The sequence below is a fragment of the Cyprinus carpio genome, chromosome B17 (genome assembly GCF_018340385.1).
Source record: "Cyprinus carpio isolate SPL01 chromosome B17, ASM1834038v1, whole genome shotgun sequence".
In the NCBI taxonomy this organism is placed as follows: domain Eukaryota; kingdom Metazoa; phylum Chordata; class Actinopteri; order Cypriniformes; family Cyprinidae; genus Cyprinus; species Cyprinus carpio.
Window position 1 is genome coordinate 7,889,162 of NC_056613.1, and position 21,312 is coordinate 7,910,473.

At 35.5% G+C, this 21,312-nt stretch overlaps 1 protein-coding gene across 26 annotated transcripts in view; it reads right to left on the reverse strand.

Moving 5' to 3' along the window:
- Positions 1–1,976: 1,976 nt before the first annotated feature.
- LOC109057157 (neurexin-3a) overlaps positions 1,977–21,312 on the reverse strand; it is a 270,223-nt gene continuing 250,887 nt past the window's right edge. For 11 of the 26 annotated variants that reach the window (XM_042742019.1, XM_042742011.1, XM_042742014.1 and 8 more), the window contains 2 exons: positions 13,577–13,661; positions 1,977–4,342 (listed from right to left, as the gene is read on the reverse strand). In XM_042742019.1, coding sequence (XP_042597953.1) covers positions 3,417–4,342; positions 13,577–13,661 — 1,011 coding nt within the window. In that variant the 3' untranslated portion in view covers positions 1,977–3,416. Of the gene's footprint in view, positions 4,343–6,214; positions 6,786–13,576; positions 13,662–21,312 lie in introns of those variants that run through there. The other 15 variants (XM_042742028.1, XM_042742025.1, XM_042742024.1 and 12 more) reach the window with 6 other exon arrangements.

A 21,312-nucleotide genomic window follows, 5' to 3' on the forward strand; every position in this document is an offset into this window, starting at 1 on the left:
GTTGTTAAAAAGAAGAAAAAGCATCTTGCAAATCTCTTTCACTGCTCCACCACCTGAAAATCATAAGAATGGGTGGGTGTGATCAAACAGCTCTTTTTACACATATGGGCTTATGGTCAGCACCTGGAAAGAAAAAAAAAATGCTTGTTCATAGTGACTTTATTAGAGGTCACTGTAGTTAGGTGTTCTTATTGCAGGATGATTTCAGTCATGACCTATATACACTAAGTATTCAAGCATTTAAAAATCAAAACACAAATTAGATGTACTGACTGTACAAAAAATAACAATGAATCAGTTAAAAGTGACCACTGGTGTATTTGCTGCTCAACTGCATAAACTTGCTTAAACTGTTTTTGCATCCAATCTCTCAAGTCATTGTAACCCATGAAGCTGGAAACTGTATTGAAAATGAATGACTTCTAATCACTTTGTTGCTCCAAATGGCTGTCAGTATGAGGTGATCCAACAAAACTGAAAACATCCGATGAACCTGAAATCGAATTGAACATTTATATGTGACCCTGGACCACAAAACCAGTCATAAGGGTCAATTTTCGAAATGGAGATTTATACATCATCTGAATAAGCTTTCCATTGATGCATGGTTTGTTAGGATAGGACAATATTTGGCCGAGATACAACTATTTGAATATCTGGAATCTGAGGGTGCAAAAAATCTAAATATTAAGAAAATCGCCTTTAAAGTTGTCCAGATGAAGTTCTTAGCAATGCATATTACTAAAAAATATGTTTTAATATATTTTCAGTAGGAAATTTACAAAAAATCTTCATGGAACATGATCTTTAGTTAATATCCTAATGATTTTTGGCATTAAATAAAAATCAATAATTTTGACCCATACAATGTATTTTTGGCTTTTGCTACAAATATACCCCAGCGACTTAAGACTGGTTTTCTGGTCCAGGCTCACATATTTGTTTCAATGATTAATCTGCATTTTAATGTTATCCTAAAACAAGTCACCATTTCTCACCTTCTCACTATTTGTAGACATGCATGATGTGTTGTCATCGATCTGTCAGTTTTTATGTTGCATGCAAGCAGAAGTTGATGCTTTTGTTCCTAGTCAGGATTTCAAACATTGTACTTGCTCTAGAACAATAGCATATTAGACATCCTCGTTTATAGTCAGGCATACTTTAATTACCATGTATAATGAAACAATTAAACTCCAGCAGAAGTCACAGCTTCTGATTTGTACCTTTGTGTTGCCTTGGTAACTAAAAGAGAAATATTTTGTGCTCAAGATCTCTGCTCCTATGCTGTTAACAGGTCATTGTGGGTACAGAGTTTTATATAAATCTGCGTCTCCCAAGAAAATCCTGATGGATATTGATTCATTGTTACTCTCTGACTGGCTACTGAAATGCAGTCATCTTTCTGTATAACAAACGATGACCTCACCTTTCCTGCGCTAAAAACAAAGTAAGGCATTTAATCCATTAAAAGCATGGTAGGAAAGGCATATCTCAGACCCAAGTTTCTTGAAAACATTAAAAAGGTACAAACAGAACAGGAAATTAAAGTGTGCTGTCCAGCGTGATGAATTACAAAAAAATATGTATGGCCGCACATGCTGAAGAGAGTTTAGATATGAGCTCATTAAGACAACTCGTATATGATCAACCTCCATGGAATGTTTTATTATAGATCATCGTCAAATATTGTCTGAAGCGAAGCTACATGACTATGATGTCATAAATGAAAATAATAAAAGCACACATGAGGTTGAACAGAAAATGAAGATTAAAAAATAACATGGGCACATCTTGACATCATATTTATGGTACGGTAATTAACAAACATATATAAAAAATGGCAAAATATACATGATTACGAATAAAAATGGAAAAAGATTGCGTGAATGCGACAGGGCTTACTTGCAGTCCAGGCCACTTATATTAAGACATTAAGGTAAGAAACACACGGCGTAAATTATCTGAGCTGCATGTCTGTATACATATTAGTCTGTCTTTATTACATATTTCTTTGATTCGTCTATAAATAAAACAACTGATAACAAGGAAACCTTGGTACAATTAAGAAGTATGACTTGTATTTCATCGACAGCTTCAAGTAGTCAAATATCCATGCTTAGATTTAGAAACATCTGCGAGAAAGATTAGACCTCTAATCTAACAATATTCTCTGCTTGTCCTTACAAAACCTGTGTGTACTTTATATATATTTTTCGTGCTTCCCATGAGTCGACAGTGTCTGATTTTTCGGCATGAAACACACTGAATAAATCAATCAAATGATCTCTCTGTACAATAGAATTACTAAAAAAAATACAACTTAGGTTCATATGTACATCATCTACCTACAAAGTACAACCGCTATCATGTAATAAAATATGTAAACAAATTTCTCGTTCGACACAGTCGACTGTGACAACAGATAGATTTTTTTTTCACACTTTTCACATTAGATTTATTTTCATATAGACATCCTTTAACAGTATCATAGCACTGGGCCAGTCTGCACCAGACGGCTGTATAAAAAAGAGACGAGAGCAAATGGACCAACATACATACGGTTGAAACAGTTCCAATCTGCGGCCCGTTTCCTTGTCGAGTCACTTTGAGGGACGAGAGGTCTATCTGATGATCGGGTCGGCCCGGTGGGCGGACGTGATCGAAGCGAAGGATGGCATGGCATGCACTACAATCAGTCGCTTTACTGAGACAAGGAAACGTCACTGTCTTTCTGGAAACTCACACATTTGCAATACAGTTGGTTGTACAATTAGAATGATCAGTTTCAGCTGGAAATCATAACAGTGCTGTGCTGTCAGAGCCTCGGTGACCGGTCTTCGTTTATTACATCGTGTTTTTCTTCTTTTTGCAGAGAGCAAAAAATGATAAGACACCACATGTAATGTATATAAACAATACAAATTTCTCATATATAGAATTTATATATATATTTATATATATATTTATTCATTTATTTATTTTGTTGGCAGGAGTCCTTTTTTCGCGTGAACAACATTTTTTGGGTCCCACTTTCGTTACGGACGTCAGCACTATGTGTCTCTTACATGCTTGAAACGTTCTCCTCTTTTTTTATTTTTATTTTTTACAGAGTTACAAAAGAAAAGAAAAACAAGATTTACGCCAAGGTTCACATACCTCTAAAAGTCACTTAGGATTATGATGTAGCTGTGGAATATTCTACATTGATAACGTCTCCGACCAGATAGAGGAATAAGGTCACTAATGTTTGCTATTTTACCTTCGCAGTATGCTTACAGTTGTAAGTGTGCTTTATGGTACAGTTCGCGTCAGAGTTCGCCTTCTCGGCGCGGCGCCGGGGTTCGGCTCCTGTTGCCCTCTCTCGGCGCAGCGCCCAACAGTTCAAAGTTCTGTCAAAGCGACGGGCGACATTCTCACACGTAGTACTCCTTGTCCTTGTTTTTCTGTTTCTTGTTGCCGCTTTTTGCACTCTGCTGCTTGTCCTTCATGACTGCTCCATTGCTCTGCGCTGAGTTGGTTATGTAATTCCTGGTCTCATCCACTTGGTAGGATCCCTCGTCCCTGTTTCTGTACTTATACATGGCGTACAGCAGAATTAGGATGCATAAAGCGGCAGCGGCAACTATCCCGACGACCATTCCGGTGGTGCTGCTAGATTCACGGACCACCTCGGAGGCCCCCGGAACCCGCCTGATGCCCGGCTCCGTGGGGATTGCTGTGGGTACATTACGGAACATGGGGGAAGTTATTAATGGACTCTTCAGCTTTGTGTTGTCTACCTCATAGGAAGTGGGCAATGGAAGCAAGACTATGTCGGGCTGGGGCTTTAGCTCCCTGTGATTCATTTTGCCCGCGGGCAGTTTGGGTGGCGTGGACGTGGTTGTGGAGCGGCTCAGCTTGGGGGAAAAAGATGTGGTAGTAGTCCTACCAGAATCGGAGACTTTGTTAGGTTTAAAGTCCTTGGATCCCCACTTAGGCGCGTGAGCTTTGTAGCCACCTTCAAAGGTCGACGAAGACAAGGTCTTATCTGTTACCAAGGAGAAGGTGGTGTAAAAATCTTCATCATCAGTAGGGGGCAGGTTAGAGTCGTATGCTTCCCCAGAGCCATACCCAGATATCATCAAGCCATCATCATCATCATCATCACAATCATCGCTGCCTCGGTCCGACAAGCAAGGTACCCCCGCCTCAGTGGCCATGGACAGGGACTCTTTGGTGGTCTCAATAATGGTGAGGTGGGGGCGGAGGGTTGGGGGAAAGGGGATGGAGGGTGTACGAGTGGCTACAGAGGGGAGCTCTAAGGGATCCTTTACAAGTACTGGGAAAACTAATTCGCCTCCTACAATTGAACACAGACACGAGGCAAGTTAGTCTCAAAAACTGGTTAAAAAACACTAACGGATACAAGGCAGAACGTACAAAAAAAAAAAAAAAAAAAAAAAAAAAAAAAAACTAACAACAAATAAATAAATAAATAAAAGACAAAAGCGAACCAATATTGAACATAAATGATTATAAGTTGGCATCAAAAGGACTTGACAGGTCTTTGTGGGTGAGCTGGTTTGCAAACTATTTGAAGTTGTGTGAATAATTAACATGGGCTAACAATAGGGCTAGGAAAATAAATTGACGCATAGCCAGTTGAGAAATGATACTGCACCGATTCTGAGATTTTCCTACTGCATCGTGATTTTCTCTCTAATCGATTCTGAGCTTAGTTTTTAACAGCAAATGGCACTGCATGCTTTAGAAACAGTCATACTCTGCTTGCTTTCAATTCCTTACACACACTTGAACCTAAAATAATCATTCATAAAGTGAAGTCGAAAAAGTTGTAGCAAATTACAAGGGTGTTCACAGTGGGCTGTGTTTACATTATTCTCACATTATAAAGTGCACAAGTGCACAAGTGCTCTTCTTCATGAGCATTTGAGTGTGTGGTTAAAAATGTAAAATTAAGCTCAGAATAGATTTCAGAAAGATTTCGATTGCGATGCATCGATTTATTATCACAGCCCTAGCTAACAATACTAATATGAATCACATATAATGTTAATTGCTACTAAAACATTTAAAATTTTAACATAAAAGTTGTGTTTGTTAGGATAAGCTCATGCATTTCAACATGAACTAGTAATAAACAATATACAAATGAACATGAATCAAGACTAATAAATGCTGTAACTTACTGAATCGCATCCTTATTGTAAAAATATTGAAATTTTTGAATAGTATTTTGCATAGTTAAAAAAAGGTATGAATGAATAATTTCCTATTGTCAGAAGAAATAGCATACTGTACAGTACATAAGAAAATAATTTTATAAGCTATGAAGTCTCACCTTATGATGGTTTCATCTGTTTTATAAGAAGTGAAACAATGTCAACAGCTTGCATATTTTTGTAGAAAAACATCTCTCTCTATATATATATACACACATGTGTGATGGAAGATGTGGCTCCCCAGCAGTGCACTGACTCTTGCCTTTTGAATGACCTCCTAATGGCAGCTACTGTCTCCATAATGCAATGACAGCTGAATGATTTCTCTAATTATTTATTGAATATGGTTGATTTCCGAATGTCAAGGCTTTAATCTAAGTAATAAGAAATCGCTAAATCGAATACATAATAAGTAATAACTAAATCTAAGTAATAAGGAATACAATGAATGCTGCTTTCTGTATGTTAAAATGCTACAGTACAGTAGCAGTAAGATAGTCAGTTATTTGTGTAGCTGTAACATGTTGCTATTCAGAAAGTTAGGAGGGATTCTAATACTAGAAGAAAAACAATTTGGTGTATCTGCCATGCAACAAAAACAAAAAGTTCAATTTCATGGACATTGAAGTTTTTTTCTGCTTTCCACCTGCTAGGTATTCAGACTGTCATTGCAAATGAAAGATAAACTGCCATCAGGTTTGTAGTAAGACTTGCATAAAAATAAAATTCAAAATCAAAAGAACTTAAAGAGGCAGACTTTAATAACAACAAAACTAAACCAAAGCCAGTATCATAAGTTCTTAATAACTAGTCATAGCTCACAATACAGTACTGACAAACAGGCAATATAAACATCAACTGTATAATTTAGCAAATCGAGATCAGAAATTCTTGATCTCATTATATTAAAAATTTAAACAAGCATAAATGGCATACATATTATAGACATAAACACATAAGCATATCATAATTTTATTTGTCAACTTACATCAACAAATTGCCCGCATGATTTTGGCATGAAGAAAAAAAACGTACAAAAGAAAGTTGTGTAAGAATGTTCTTGGACAGGTTTTTTCTTTGTGAATACAAAATGACTGTCATTGTGTTTCTGGTTAGATATATATTTTTGTTTCCCACATGAGAGAGTACAGGGAGGCAACAACACATACATCCACACCACATAACATGAAAAATAAACTTCACCATTATTCTCTTTTGTTGTTACTTTGATATATAATCCAGTTTTCTTACAAAAACTATACATATTTGAGCCTTTGATTTACATAGCATTTCTTTTTTGTTGTTGTTAAATAAATATCTACATTCTAGTAATTAAACTTTTTGCTTAGATTGGTTTTAATCTTTAGGTTTGAGTGAATGGATGACTGTACATATTTTACCATAGCTAGAGGGGGGGAGGAAGTGGGGAGGGGTTGTGACAAGGGAATTGGACCTATGAACATACTACATAGGAGATGATGATGGGGGTGATTGTGTAAGTCAGTTGCCATGTCCATGTATAGGCAGTACGAAGCGGTCGGGCAGCATTAACGTTTTTGGCTGTAAGGAAGGGATGGGGATATACAAACAATGAGCATATACATGCCCATCTACGAAAAAGAACAAAACTCTAACACTGACAATCTGACAAACCCTAAACTGCAACTTCTTCGCCATGCAGTTTGGAAACATTCGTAAAACGTCAATTGTTCATCAAGATAAACTCTCAAAATTTGAAAAAACAAGAAGTGTATCAAGATCTGGAACCTTTTCATTGACCATCATGTGCCTTTTTTGTTATTTATTTGCTATTTTTTTTAATCAAATTGGGTTGTTTTTGCATTTGAGGCAGTGCAATTTTGTTCTTGATGTGATTCTTTCGATTTAAAAATGATTTTGATGATTTATCACTGTAAGCACATGGAATTTTCATTGAATTAGTTCCAAATCTAAAAAAGAAGACCAAAAATCAAAACACGTTATCAAATGAATGATAATTGTGATTTGATATTCACATCTAGTAAAAAATTCACCACTAATTTTGAACCCAAAAATTCAGCTAGTCAAAAAATGGTAACCAACAAAAAAAAAAAATGAAATTGATTTGAGTGTGTAAACTAAAAAGACAAAATTCCCAGAGACGAAAGAACAAAGCAATTCTAATTTTCACACACTACAACCAGATGCACAAACTATAAAACAGACACAATCGAGAGGGACAGTTTAACAGACAACTGCTACCTCTGTCATGTGACCCAAAGACAAATATATCTGTCATTGTTAGTCTTAAACATGTAACAGGCGTGCAGTCTGGATGTATGTCAAAGAGAGAGGAAAATTGGCTGAAAATGGGTTAAGTTTTTTTTACTGCAAGATGTTGACGCATGCGTAAAGTAAGTTGCATTTAGGGAGAGTAGACAAACAACACAGCAAGCTGGGGGTCAAATCAGACATCAAAGGTTAAGCGAGGTCAAAGAAGCCTTTTAACCAGGGCCTGTAGGTCACAGATGTTTGTCTGTTTGCTTTTGTGGCACACTGCTGAAAAATCCAGAGCAGATTCCTCGTTTTTTTATATCAGTAAAGTCATTAAATCTCAGAATCATGGATGGTACCCACAGACTTTGGTTCAAAAGCAGCAGAGTACTGATTGAGGAATTCCACAAGAGGGTTCAAGATAGATGAAAACAGAAATAAACTCTCTAAAAACTTTAGTGCGAACAGTATTAACTTATGGTATGTTAAATTAGAACATAATCTAATCATCTAAAATCTATACTTTCCATTCTAATAGAAAATAACAAATACGTTCCTCTAAAAAATAATTAAAAACAATGAAACCACACAATGACTACTATTGTGGAGAAAGCAGTAATGAATGAAAGTATAAGATTCTTAAAATATATAATACTCCTTTATAAATACTGTCAATTTAACTGTCAATTTGACTTCCTTTTGATTGATAGATTAGAACAATGTGTCAATATATGTGACACTTTAAATGATTACTTGTAATATACTGATACCGGGAATATTTATTTTATCCAACATTATATACCAGTGTAGTACATGTTAGGAAATCATGACATTCCAATACAGAGGGCTGACTAAATGAGTTAAGACTCGTTCACACTCAATAACTGTCTATTTAATATAAGCTGCAGTTATGTCACCTGCTGCTTTAACTGCTCAAGCTCTTTAAAGCTCTCTGATTGGCTGTCAAAGTTTTTACAATCCATTAGCTGAAAAAAACAAAAAAATGGTTTTGAAAGTTATTTAAGCAATATCATTCCTCTGTGCTGTTATGGTTATTGTTGTGGTGTGGACTCTGCTATACTTTTAAAGTATAATTTTAACTTTTATCGTTCTTGGTGTGTGAACGGGCCTTTAATGCTCAAGGCTGTGACGGTTTTTAGTGTACCACCAGACTGACTTGTTTCAACTAATTACAACACACACATTCTGTTAATAATGTACATGTAATTAAACTGACTGACGGCACCTGACAAGAGTGTACATCTATGCGGTAAGGTGCCCCGTTAGAATGCAAACACTGTAACGCATCGAGTATTTTTGCAAAGTGAGACTATTCAAAACTCTTCTAACACAAGAGGTGTATCTCAGTGTCGGCTGTCTAGTGTGTTCTTATCTCTGGTTGCACTATTATGGATAGGTAATTAAACAGGAGCTCCAATGCTGAACGGCCACCTGCAGGCCTGTGATAAAAACAGCTCCCTCTCTCTTGGCACAGGATGGGGGCCAAGCAATACTGGCTCTCTAATCTGGACCATTCTTTCCTTTGTTCTACCGTTTTTTTTTTTTTTATTCATTTCCTGCTTTCCAACGGCACCTAATTGCTTTTGAGTCTAAAAAGACGCTCACCTCTGTCTAATCAGCATGACAAAACAAGCTACTCTTATTCTTAAAAAGTAGATATCTGCATGAATCAGGTGAATAACTAAAATCCAGCTCATTACATATGCATCTTTTGGGAATTTCTTAGTATTGTGTGGATCTAAAATGAGGAGTGCAGCATATAATGCCATCTGGTGTTCATATTAGGAAGAAAAATGAGTCCTATAAATACAATTCAGAGACACAGCATTTTTCTCATAGACTTTATAGGAGCCATATTTAGTTATGTCTAATTTTGATCTATTTATTACAGAAAAAAGTTATTATATGGCTTCAGAAGTCTTGGAGTATAGTGTGGACCACTTTTAAGGAAAATATTTGTAATTTTGTGTTTAATACTGGTTTTAAACAACATGAAGGTGAGCAGAGAATGACAAAATGTTTCTTAGGTCATTCTTACTACGCAGTTAATGAACATGGGGCTTAATATTTTTATTGTTATTTTTTTTGTGGAAACTGTCATACATATTCTTCTAAATGATTCTTTGAAGATAGAAAGTCCAAAAGAACAGCATTTAGAAATCTTTTTTAACATTATAAAATGTCTTCAGTGTCATATCTGCTGATTAAGAGTATTAATTTATTTCAAAAAAAAAAATTAAACACTGATCTAAAACTTTTGAATGGCAGTGCATGTTTAATTATAATATAATGGATACAACAATAAACTCATAGTTTTTTTTATTTTTTTAATGGCAATATTAAACTTAACTAATAAAAAATGACATTAATTCTATACTGATTGTGGTTTTAGTCTCACTTTAAAACATGAAAGATGATTAAAAAGTTTAAAACGTTAAAGCCCTCAAGCTGTAAGCAGTAACTCTCAATTCCTTCTCCGAGAAACTACTTTTATTTCCATGCTGTTGGGCATCCTGTTAATTTTCTCTCATTTGTTGAGCTTGACCATATTTCTGAAAGTCTGCCAAGCCCTTTGGTAGAAATTATTATTATTTTTTTTAATTACAAAAGTTACAGAGCTCAAAAGGTACTGCTTTACAGGAATGACCCATCTCTTTCTTCATTCATCTTTATCTGGTTTGAGCCAAGCTGACGTTTTAATGACAGAAAAATATCATGGGACACAAACAAATTGCTATCACTGCAAAGCAAAACTGGAGCTTGTTAATTCCTGATTAATTATCCGTAATTATTTCATCAAAAGCCTCAGTATGAGACAGTGATAAGCCTGAACAAATCACACTTGGAGAAATGCAGAACTTTGCTCTTTAGAACTGATTAGTATTACACTACATGCCAACACAAATCTGCAATGCGACTTTAATATTAATACACCGCACTGACCCATTCCTGCATATACAAACCATAAACTATAAGAGTGAGAGATGCTTCTGTCAAACAGATAATTGAGTCTCTGGAGGCTTCTTGCCCTCGATTCCTAATTCATTTAACCTTTTGTCTTGTTCAAAAGGAAATACTGTATTTCCGAAATCATTTAAACACTTGGAAAATGAGCCCCATTTAGTGTTTCAGAATAAACAAAATGTGTGGGGTTTATTTACAACTTACTAAAAATACATCCTCAACTTTACATAACAGAAATATAACTTTTGTGGTTTGCATGCAAGCATGAACTTTAAAATAATGAGGTCTGTGTGCAGAAAAATAATTTGAGAATGATACAGCAGAACTGCTCTACAGAATGATTCGGAAGCATATCATTAATCAGCAGAAGCCCTCCTATGGAATTCCAGATAGGGGATAAAGGGGAAAACCCAACATTTTTTACAAACAGAGAACAGAATCACATGACAACACGTCAAGACAGACAAGTTGATAGACAGGAACACAATTTGGTACAGGAAATGCAGCTGAGATCTTTGCAACCATAAGCTTGAGGTATGATGCTTTGTTGAAACTGGCTCATACATACAGTACAGCACTTAGGTTAGTCTGATGGTGAGGATATGCATGGAGATCAAAAAATGGCGCCATGCACTGAATAATGAGAGAATAGTCTGGAAAATGGCTCTGACTAGCAGCTACCATATTACATGCCACAAATGGCTGCTTAAGAAAGCGTGACACTGAGAAGCGCATGGTTTGTGGCAATAAAACTCTTTCTATGCCATCTGCATTAAAAAACTACTTCATATGCAGACCGGCTCTGTCAGGTGAGGAGGAAGAGAGGGCAGGGTGTTAAAGGATGCTGGTCATTCTTAAAACACAACTTTCTTAAGATTACACCAATTCTTGAGCTCTAAAAAGTCTTTGGATGGCAAGAAAAGATTTTGTTGCCTGTTATTCGCTTTGTTAATCAAAATGGCAATGTTCAAGGTCAAGCCCAGATGGTACAGATGCTTGAGAAAAATGGAGGAAAAATCGATTTCAACACCAAAATATCATGCGGAACAAGATGAGGCGAGATGACAGGAATGTTGCTTTTGGAAAGCTGGGAAATAGATAAGGACTTCACCAAAAATAACATCGATCACGAACAAGCTCATGAAATTAAGAAGACAAATCAAGGGGAAGTACCCCACACATGCAGTACAGAACACACTGAATATGAGGACGCACCCCTGCAGCGGTAATGTCTCATGCAGCTTCACATCAACTGATGTAGAGGTTAGAATGGCATGAATTTCTGTGTAAACGTGACTGGATGATTGGGACCCTGCCAATAGCTTTCTTTATGAGTACATAAAGATTCCAGAAAGATGGATATTGTTCTCAAACCGCTAAACTGATGAATGTAATTTGGAAGAAATTGGCATTGACATTTGAGAGAATTGCAGAGGGTCAGAACAGGCAAACAGAGCAGATCGCTAGCTTGTCATGTCTGCATGAAAACTTAAACGTATGCATTTTCATCCAATGGAGCACAATAAACATGTTGCGCATTTCTGTGATGAAAGACAGCATGCTCATTACAGGCCAGTAGATAAAACTAACAGGCCATGAAATGGCTTTGGCCTCTGGAAATCATCTGATGGCACATTGTACTTCTTGTTGTGGCTGGTTCGCTTTTCCGATATGGAAAATGTATAATTGGGTGTTTGTTTAACTATGGGCACATCTGGCTTTCTGGACTTTTTAAATACATTTGCTAGTTTACTTGCAGTAATTTGTAACCAAGTTATATTCTGATATTTCATATAACATAATGCATTTCATAGCATTTTGTGGTGCAAATAAATAACTAAATAAATAACTAAAAGCTTCTAAACATATATTTGGGTATAATATTTATTTCAATAAATGTAAATAATTTATGCAGATATTTATTATCTAGATGTTTATGATTATTTGGCTACTTTGGGAAAACAATAAAATCTATAATAAAAGCATCAAAATAAATGATGAAAGTATGGTTAAAAAAATACTTGACCTTCATGTCACAGAAAAAAGTTGAAATCTGTTAATTTTAATAAAAATCAACCCCTTGGACCCAAAAGTGGCCAAAGTTGAAGAAACACCCAATTATTGTAAGTGGTAGGGTTTTACTCAAATTATAATGAGATTCATTTGACCTCTCTGGCTGGAATCATGATTTGCAAAGGAATAAATTTTCAATTATCCATAACTGCAATCAAAAAATTTGCATATTTCACAAAAGACATGACAGACTATTTTCTCAAAGCTACAATTACGTTTAAAAAAAAAAAGCCAATACCCAACTTCTCTCAAATCTCTCTCTTTCTCACTATCAATCTAATCACTGAATTGTATTTTTCATATTTGGGTTGGAAAATATTAGCAGAACAACTTGTTCACACTGAGGCAAAATTATATCGTTAAAAATAAGCATAACGACACAAAACATAAATTGGTACACAGAAATTCGATGATATCTGTTCTCTATTACAACAAGTTAAATTAAATCAAGCCTCTTGAAATGAGGAAACAGAAAGGAATCGAAAAGACTGCTTCAACAGCAATTAATCTCATAGATATCACTCTACTATAAGGCTGAAAGCAAAGTTCAAGAGAAATCTCAAAATGTATCATGTGCCAAAATGCAGTCCACTATCACATGGCAAAGAAACCTCAATATGATACATTTTGAAGCATCAATGCAGAGAACATGTCACTTTTCTGTACTAATTTTGTACATATGCTCTCATAATTGGCACTGGGGACAAAATTAGTAATCAGTGTGACCATGTTAACCACTTCGGAAAACCCCATGGCCAAGTGTAGCTCTTGATAAAAGTTTGAGGGGAATGATTTGACATTAGCTCTGATTCAAGGCTACTGAATAAACTAAGCATTAGAAATCCATGCCTATTTCTGTTTTGTTTAGAATATTTATTAAGATATCCTACTATATTCATGTCTCTATATTGGTGTACATGAGTTGGATTGGAAAGGAAGTTACACTTTTTCTATCCATGGGGGGAGGCGATGCTTTGAGGATCTGATCCTCAGTTGCAAATGAAAGGCCACCACATAGAGGCAAGCAAAATTCAACTGACCTAGCCCACCTGCATGTCCTTCGCACTCAGCAAAGTCCTCGTCGTCACTGGAGCATTCAGCTGAAGAGACCATGTCATCCGTGGTCTATAATACGTTGAAACACACAAACAGGACAATAGACAAACAAAAGAGAGACTTGAATGCATTAGATTGCACCACCATAATGTAAAAGAACCATTTTAAATAAAGTTTCTAATACATTGTATAGGCCCAGATGCATTTTCTGCTCTGATTTCAACATAAAAATCTGTGGTGTGCATGACCAAAAACATCCAAGAAGGCTTTCAAAAGCAGAAAAAGAATTAAAATAGGACCGACTGAGTTTGAAATAAAAAAAAATAATATATATATATTTTTTAAATAATAAGGAATAAGTAAATATTTTTGTAACACTATTTAATTCATCAAACATTATGAAGATAAAACATGGACAGTAATTTCCATTACAAAAACATAAACAAATTAACAAAAAATAATAAAAATACACACACACACACACACACACCTCCCTAACCCTAAACCTACCTCTCACAGAAAACATTCTGTATTTTTAGATTAAAAAAACAAAATAGGGACCAAAAAAATGTCTCCATTAGGTCAAATTAGGCATTACTATACTTGTGGGGACATTTGTTCCCCAAAATGTAGTCTATACCACACACACACACACACACACACACACACACACACATACACACGCACACATTTAACTGTGTCTTATATACATTAATTAAATGTATTAAAAAAAAAAAAAACTAAAAAAATATCATACAACACTTTCCATATGGACCAAAATATACAAAGTTTGTTTTTCAAGAAATAAGTAAATATTGAAATAAATAAAATAAGTAAGTACATTAATAAATAATACATGGATTTAGAACAAGATGATGGCGGATTTTCATTTTTGAGAGAAGTATTCCCTCTGAATGGTGCTGAGAGTACCACGCTCTTATTAGCAGTTGAAAGCATAATCAAATTAGCCACAATATTTAATAAATGAATATGCAATGAGTCTGAGATTTAGGTAATTTTATAAATGACAGAAGTTTCTGAGGAGCTCTGCAGGAACAGATTTCATGTAAGCCTGCTCATGAGTCAGTGTCATTATTTCCCCGTCAATAAACATTATTTCACCGGTGACAGACAGTGAATGAGTTTGCTGAGCTCATCTTGGGTGTTAATTCCAAACTTTTATTTTGAAAAACTGCTCACGTCAAACATTTATACGAGTCACCTCCATCTCGCCCTTTCGAGAGTCTGCATGGATTTCCCATCACTGTATATCACCGCAGCTGAGAGGAGAGGACCAAACACACAGCGGCACTCTGAGATTATCTGTGTGTCTCCAACGTCTCCCGTTCTGATTTATCCCCAGCACTCTCCCTTACTCATGCCAACCGCTGCGGTGAGCTCGTTTTTCACACACTCTGCTTGGCATGTCTTTATTAGGAGCAGATTAGAATGCAGGCCAAATAAGTACTGCCATAGACCAGGTTTAGGAAATTTTAAATAACACAGGGAGCAATGGAAAGCGCTCTCCTAGGGTCGTAAATATGATTGGGTTTGATGGAATAATAAAATGTTTTCCCTCTATATTCTTGGTGGACTTTGTTTTCATACCAGTTTTAGTATGAAAATGGTGCAAACATCCATTCAAATGCACATCAGGCTGGGCAGAGGTGGTGCTTCACACTGGCGGGGTGTGGAATATCGCTCTATGTGAAAATAAAATTATTCATTGAATTTATATTTAGTGTGGCAAACAACTCATCTTCGTGACTGAAAGAGGAGGAGGATATCACAGATGCAGAAAGCAATGAGAAACGTAATTGACTGATTGCGGAGAAAATGTGAAATTATTTCAGGTTTCTCCCCTGAATGACAGCATTTAATCTCATAAACCGCTCCGAACAGAACCCATGGTTGATATTCGGTATGAAAACGTTACTGACACAATAGCCACCTTGAATATGCATGTCTATGAATACACGCAGACTAATGCACAGATCCTGGAATCAGTTAGAAGCATTGAATATCTCAGAAGCCACTCTTCATATCCTCTTTTACAATAACACAAGCTCAATGTTGAGACAGGCCGAGAATGCAATGGAGAGCTGCTGCATTATGCCATTTTATACTCATATATTTATACTTCTGTTGGAAGAAATGGCCTAATCCACATATTAACAATGTGAGAATGTGTTCCGGTGGCATATAAAACTTTAACGTTCATCTGTGCTGAACAGTCTAATCTTTCCCCTCCCTCTCTCACGCCCAGTCTGACAGTGACGGGAACTTAATATTGAACTGCTGGAAGATTAGCTTGTTTCTTCACTCTTCTCAAAGCCGAGAGTGTAATGCTTCATGGTGTCTGACAGATAAGCAAATCCGGTTAAACCCGTTCAATTTATTTTCAGTCTTAAGGAAATTATACATTTAAAGAACAATGTACTTTGGACAAATAAAAAAAAGTAGAATTATCTGCTTATTGATTTTTTTTTTATAACATCATTCAATAAAGTTTACTTGGAGACTGTCTCCACTAAATAATTTGCAGCAAAATGTGACCAACAGCCACGATTATAATTTTAACAACAAACTCTGGCACCTGAACCAAATAGGTTCTTAACAATTTATAATTACTAATTAACAATTTTAAATTGCTCAAAAATAATCAAAAAGAAGGTAAAAGATCATATAACCCAGACTACATTAAATACAGGTTCACTTGTGGCATTGACAATCACTTATTATTTTGTGCATTGAATTATTAGCTTCTGAGAATCAGGATTATTATAGCTATCTCAAAGTAAAACTAACACTAAAACCATAGAACACATTTTCCGTAATAAATGTTTATTGCAATAAAAAAAGAAAAAACTTTTATGCAAAACTGCAACATTTCTCATTTATTTAGTTTAACTTGTACTAAAATAACTAAAATATATACACTTTAAAAACAACATAAACTAATAAAATAGGCAAAAAAAAAAAATAATCTGAATATATATATATATATATATATATATATATATATATATATATATATATATATATATATATATATATATATATATATGTGTGTGTGTGTGTGTGTGTGTGTGACCCTGGATGACAAGATCAGCCTTAAGCCACACGTAAATATATTAGTAGCAATAGCCAATAATACATTGTACGGGTCAAAATTATATTTTTTTCTTTTATGCCAAAAATCATTAGGATATTAAGTAAAGATCATGTTCAATGAAGATATTTTGTAAAATTCCTACCATAAATATATCAAAACTTAATTTTTGATTAGTAATATGCATTGCTAAGAACTTCATTGGACAACTTTAAATGCAATATTTTTGGAACCCTCAGATTCCTCCTCCAATATCTATATATAGATAATATATAGAATGTTCGCCAAATATTGTCCTATCATAACAAACCATACATCAATGGAATGTTTATTTATCCAGCTTTTAGATGATGTATAAATCTCACATTCAAAAAATGTACCCTTATGACATTTTGTGGTCCAGGGTCACATGTAAAAAAAAAAAAAAATCTAATTAAAAATATTAACAAAACCTATAATAGTATCTTGTATACTAAAATAACACTGCTGAGAGTGAAGAGATATTTAGAAACCAAATGTGTCTATTTTGCATATTGTGGAAAATATGCAGTATATGAATCTGACTGTTTAATTTTGCAGCATAAATTATTCTGGATCCTGAAAACAAACCAGTTAAAACTACTGATTTAGTAAACACCACAGTGATTTTGACTCGCAAATGAAAAGGAGAATGAGAGGGACAAAAGTTTAGTATGCTTCACTGTTGTGTACCTGGAAATAGTGCACCTGTGTCACATCTTCATAATGCATATTTTCTTGAGTTTTATATCCACTTAAAACTTGTGGAAAGACATTTCAGTTTTATTGATTGAACGATCAACTTCCACGTACTCAACAGTACGACATATTGAATAGACTCTCTCACAGCCTCATACTGTTCATGTCAGATTAAATATGGTGTCTGCTCTGACTAAAGGCTATGGCTTGCTTGCACTTCATATTGAATAATAGCTGACTACATAGCTGTACAGGATGAGGACTACATAGCTTTAGATGACAGGGCCCTTTGGACCTGTTATTCGTCTGGCCTGGTGAAAATGAGCAGCTCTGCTGTGTATTGAGTTTTAGTGAGCTGTCTGCTGGCCTGCTGAGGCAAAGAGTGAAATCTGATTATTCTACCTTGACAAGGTAAAGGTCATTATGGACAGGCTTGTATTTTCACCCTGGAGCTTCAATAATAGTCTGTGAATTCACAGAAATCAGAGTGGACTGACTGCAGCTATAAGCAAAAAGAGCATGTTTGTGCAAAATAAAAGTCAGGGAAAATGAACATAATGTTAACAAAATTGAAAATGACTCAAATTTGAAAATGCATATACAGTAAGATGTAAAATCTAATTTTAACAATTTGTTGTGAATGTAAGTTAAAAGGTAAAAATATAAATAAATGTAAAACAGAGGCATTTTCACTAGTTTTATCAGCATTTTGGACACCATTGTATATATACAATAGATACATTTAAAGCTGTCACCGTATATCGAGATTTTCTCTTCCTTTCTCCAAATAGGTATAGAAAGAGAGCTTAAACACTGTGGTCCTGAACCTTAAATTGTTGTGGACAGCAGCCCTTCTGAGATAAACTCATCATGACTGTTACCAAAGACTGGATTCCATCAAAAGCTGTCTAGTCTGCAAGAATTAAAAAAAAAAATAATTGTCACAATTCTATTTAGAGTAAAGTGATGTGAAATAGCTGTTCACACAGTAAGTGGCTTGAAATCAGACTGGAAAATTAAGAGAAAGATACTGATGGGAGTTACATTATTGCAACTCTTTCTGAATTCTCAAATCTCAATCTAAACCTCTAATCTAGTAATATAAAATATTAACTAAAATTTTTATTTTCATATTTTTCATAATTTCAACTTCACTTTATGGTTCTTATACAGTTTATGAATATAATATAATATTATATAATAATTCAAATTGTATTTTTATAATTATTTTTTAATAACAGCAGTTGGGCACAGTCATTTTTTGTTATTTAAAAATACAAATTGTTCACATTAATAACAAATGAATTTAAAAAAGTGGAATTTCCTCATTTTAACACTACAAATTTATTATAACGGGTCAAAACAGTGATGTTATTGCCAACTAAAACTATAACATAGTTTTCATTAACTTAATTCAAATATGAAAATCTTACACTTCAACAAAAATTCTGAAGTCTTGCCATGTTTGTGAAGTACTAAGCTAATTACTTAAACTAAAACATATATACAGTTCCTGTAATTGAAGGATCACTGATATATAGCAGTATAAAAGAATGATTCTGGCAAATGTTACATGGCTTGGCAACTTCCAGTCCACTTCCTACACAAAGCCAGCAGTCTGATTACGTTCTTTGCCTGCTTATGGCAGAATACCCTTGCAGCTGCAGGGCGAGATGGCATTTTGGGCCTGTGACATTGTGGATGTTGGTTAGCGTTCAACTCTTTGCCTCAAGGCCTGCTCTGCCTATGCAAATCTGCTTAATCAATGCAGGATATTTACCATGGCTCTGCTCAAAGATAACTGACAGCCAGGGTGAGCCGTTCCAGTGTCCTGCTGGGTACAGAAAGCAGGAGGGAACTACAGAGTGACAGAGCAGAAGAGGCCAGCATCTCAATTCAGCTGAATTTGGTTATTCCGGAAACCCTAAGGATGTTTATGAAAAAAGAAATCTATGGTCTTTTCGGAGATGTGATTACACAGGGTCTAGTCAAAGCCTTCCTATATCAAAAATACTCTGCATCAAAGGACAAACGGAGCATAAACGAATGCAGAAATAATTTGAAAAGCTGTCTATCAGTGCGCATACTGAGAAGAGTTGGTCTAAATGCTCGCTGTCACACACTGACGTAGACAACAAAGCTTAACATCTCCAGTGCTCATGTGCATGTAATATTTCCATTGAAGTGAATGAAAAAAGTATCCTTGAAAAATGTGGCTTAGCCGCTCTACATGTTTACTATAAATAGGTGGAGCTATTGACAGCCGTGTTGGGTGAAGACTTGATAGGAAGAGCTGATATCACATTATGTGGCTGCATAGCAATTTCAGCTGCGTGGAGGAATAAATGGATTCAACAGTCACCACTGACAGTAAGGACACTAAAATTGGCTTTTCTTTCCATTTGCATCTCAAAATACAGCAAAAATGTGACCACTTAAATTTAAGCCGCTCGTTTTGAATTCAATGAAAAATGCCATAAAAATGGACTCAAATGCCCATGTTTTTCTCATATTTAGCAAAATGACACCAGCATGCTTTGAGGAGAAACTCTTTAAGAGCTAAAAGGGGTCACACGCCATATTCATTGCACTTTTCTTCACCTTAAATTACTGTGCTGACAGTCTTGCATAAATTAGTGACTTAATATGAAGCATTTCTTGTAAGTATAAACATTTCTGAGGTGTAAAAGCTTAATAGTCTCGGTGCTTGATAAAAAGCTTCACAAATTTAGTGCTGCTGACCCGCAGACCCCCCAAATTACATATTTCTATTGATTCATTTCGTTCATTTGGCTTGTCTCGCAGGGTGATTTAATTGAGGTCAGAGAGCAGCTTGTGAACAATATAGGAAATTTCATTAATAACAATGAAAGAAGTGCAGTGTGAACACAAGAACAGACTTAAATACATTAACGATGAAATCCTATTATCAAGTCATGTGAAGCCCAGTTTCTCTTTATCTTCATTCAGTGCTTAACAGTTAAAAACTATTATCAAATAGTTAAATGCTGAAAATTCTGCTGATTTTTGGAGGCCGTATTTACAAAATCTGCACAAGTAAAGCAAAGTCGAAATTCACATAGCACAGGATCAGCGCATCCTCTGCCAAAACTCACTGCATGTAAATCCTGTAGATATAGGAGCAAGAGTGTGATTTACACTCCAGACCGAAGCCAGATCATTCATTTCACAGGAGCCTCAGTCCCAATCGATTATATAGCACCAAGGAAAGTGCTGATTCTTGAATAATCTTTGAGATTTAGGAAGTTCCCCCGTCATGTTTTTATGCCTCTTTTTGATTGAAGACATTGGTATAGTCAACATGTTTGATGCCGAGATTTAGCGGGAATCACTGGGAACCGAGCTAACTCCGACATCACAATCAGTTAAAGGGGTGCTATTATGCTTTTTCACTTTTTCAACATTAGTTACTCTGTAATGTTGCTGTTTGAGCATGAAAAAGATCTGCAAAGTTACAAAGCTCAAAGTCCAATTCAAAAGGAGATATTTTATTTAACAGAAATCACTTTTCAAAAACTACAAAGAACGACTCGTTTGGACTACAGTGCATATTTTCCAGGATTTGTGATATCACAAAGAACAACGAATGGGATGAGACCTTGTTGAGCTGCATTAGAGAACGCAACGAGTGTTATCACTATGTCAGAGCCACGCTAGCTTTCACAAGACAGACAAGCTTAGAGTTGTTACAATCATCCGGGTTTAAATCGTGGTCAAATTGATTTGATTTTGAAGCAATATTTACACTGAAGCTCGCAGCAGGCGGCTATGGTAAGGGGCATGACATTTCCTGACAGGCGCTGAGTGCTGCCAATCACAACACAGACTGGCCCAGCTTACCCATCACAGTGAATTTCGTATTTCAGAAGG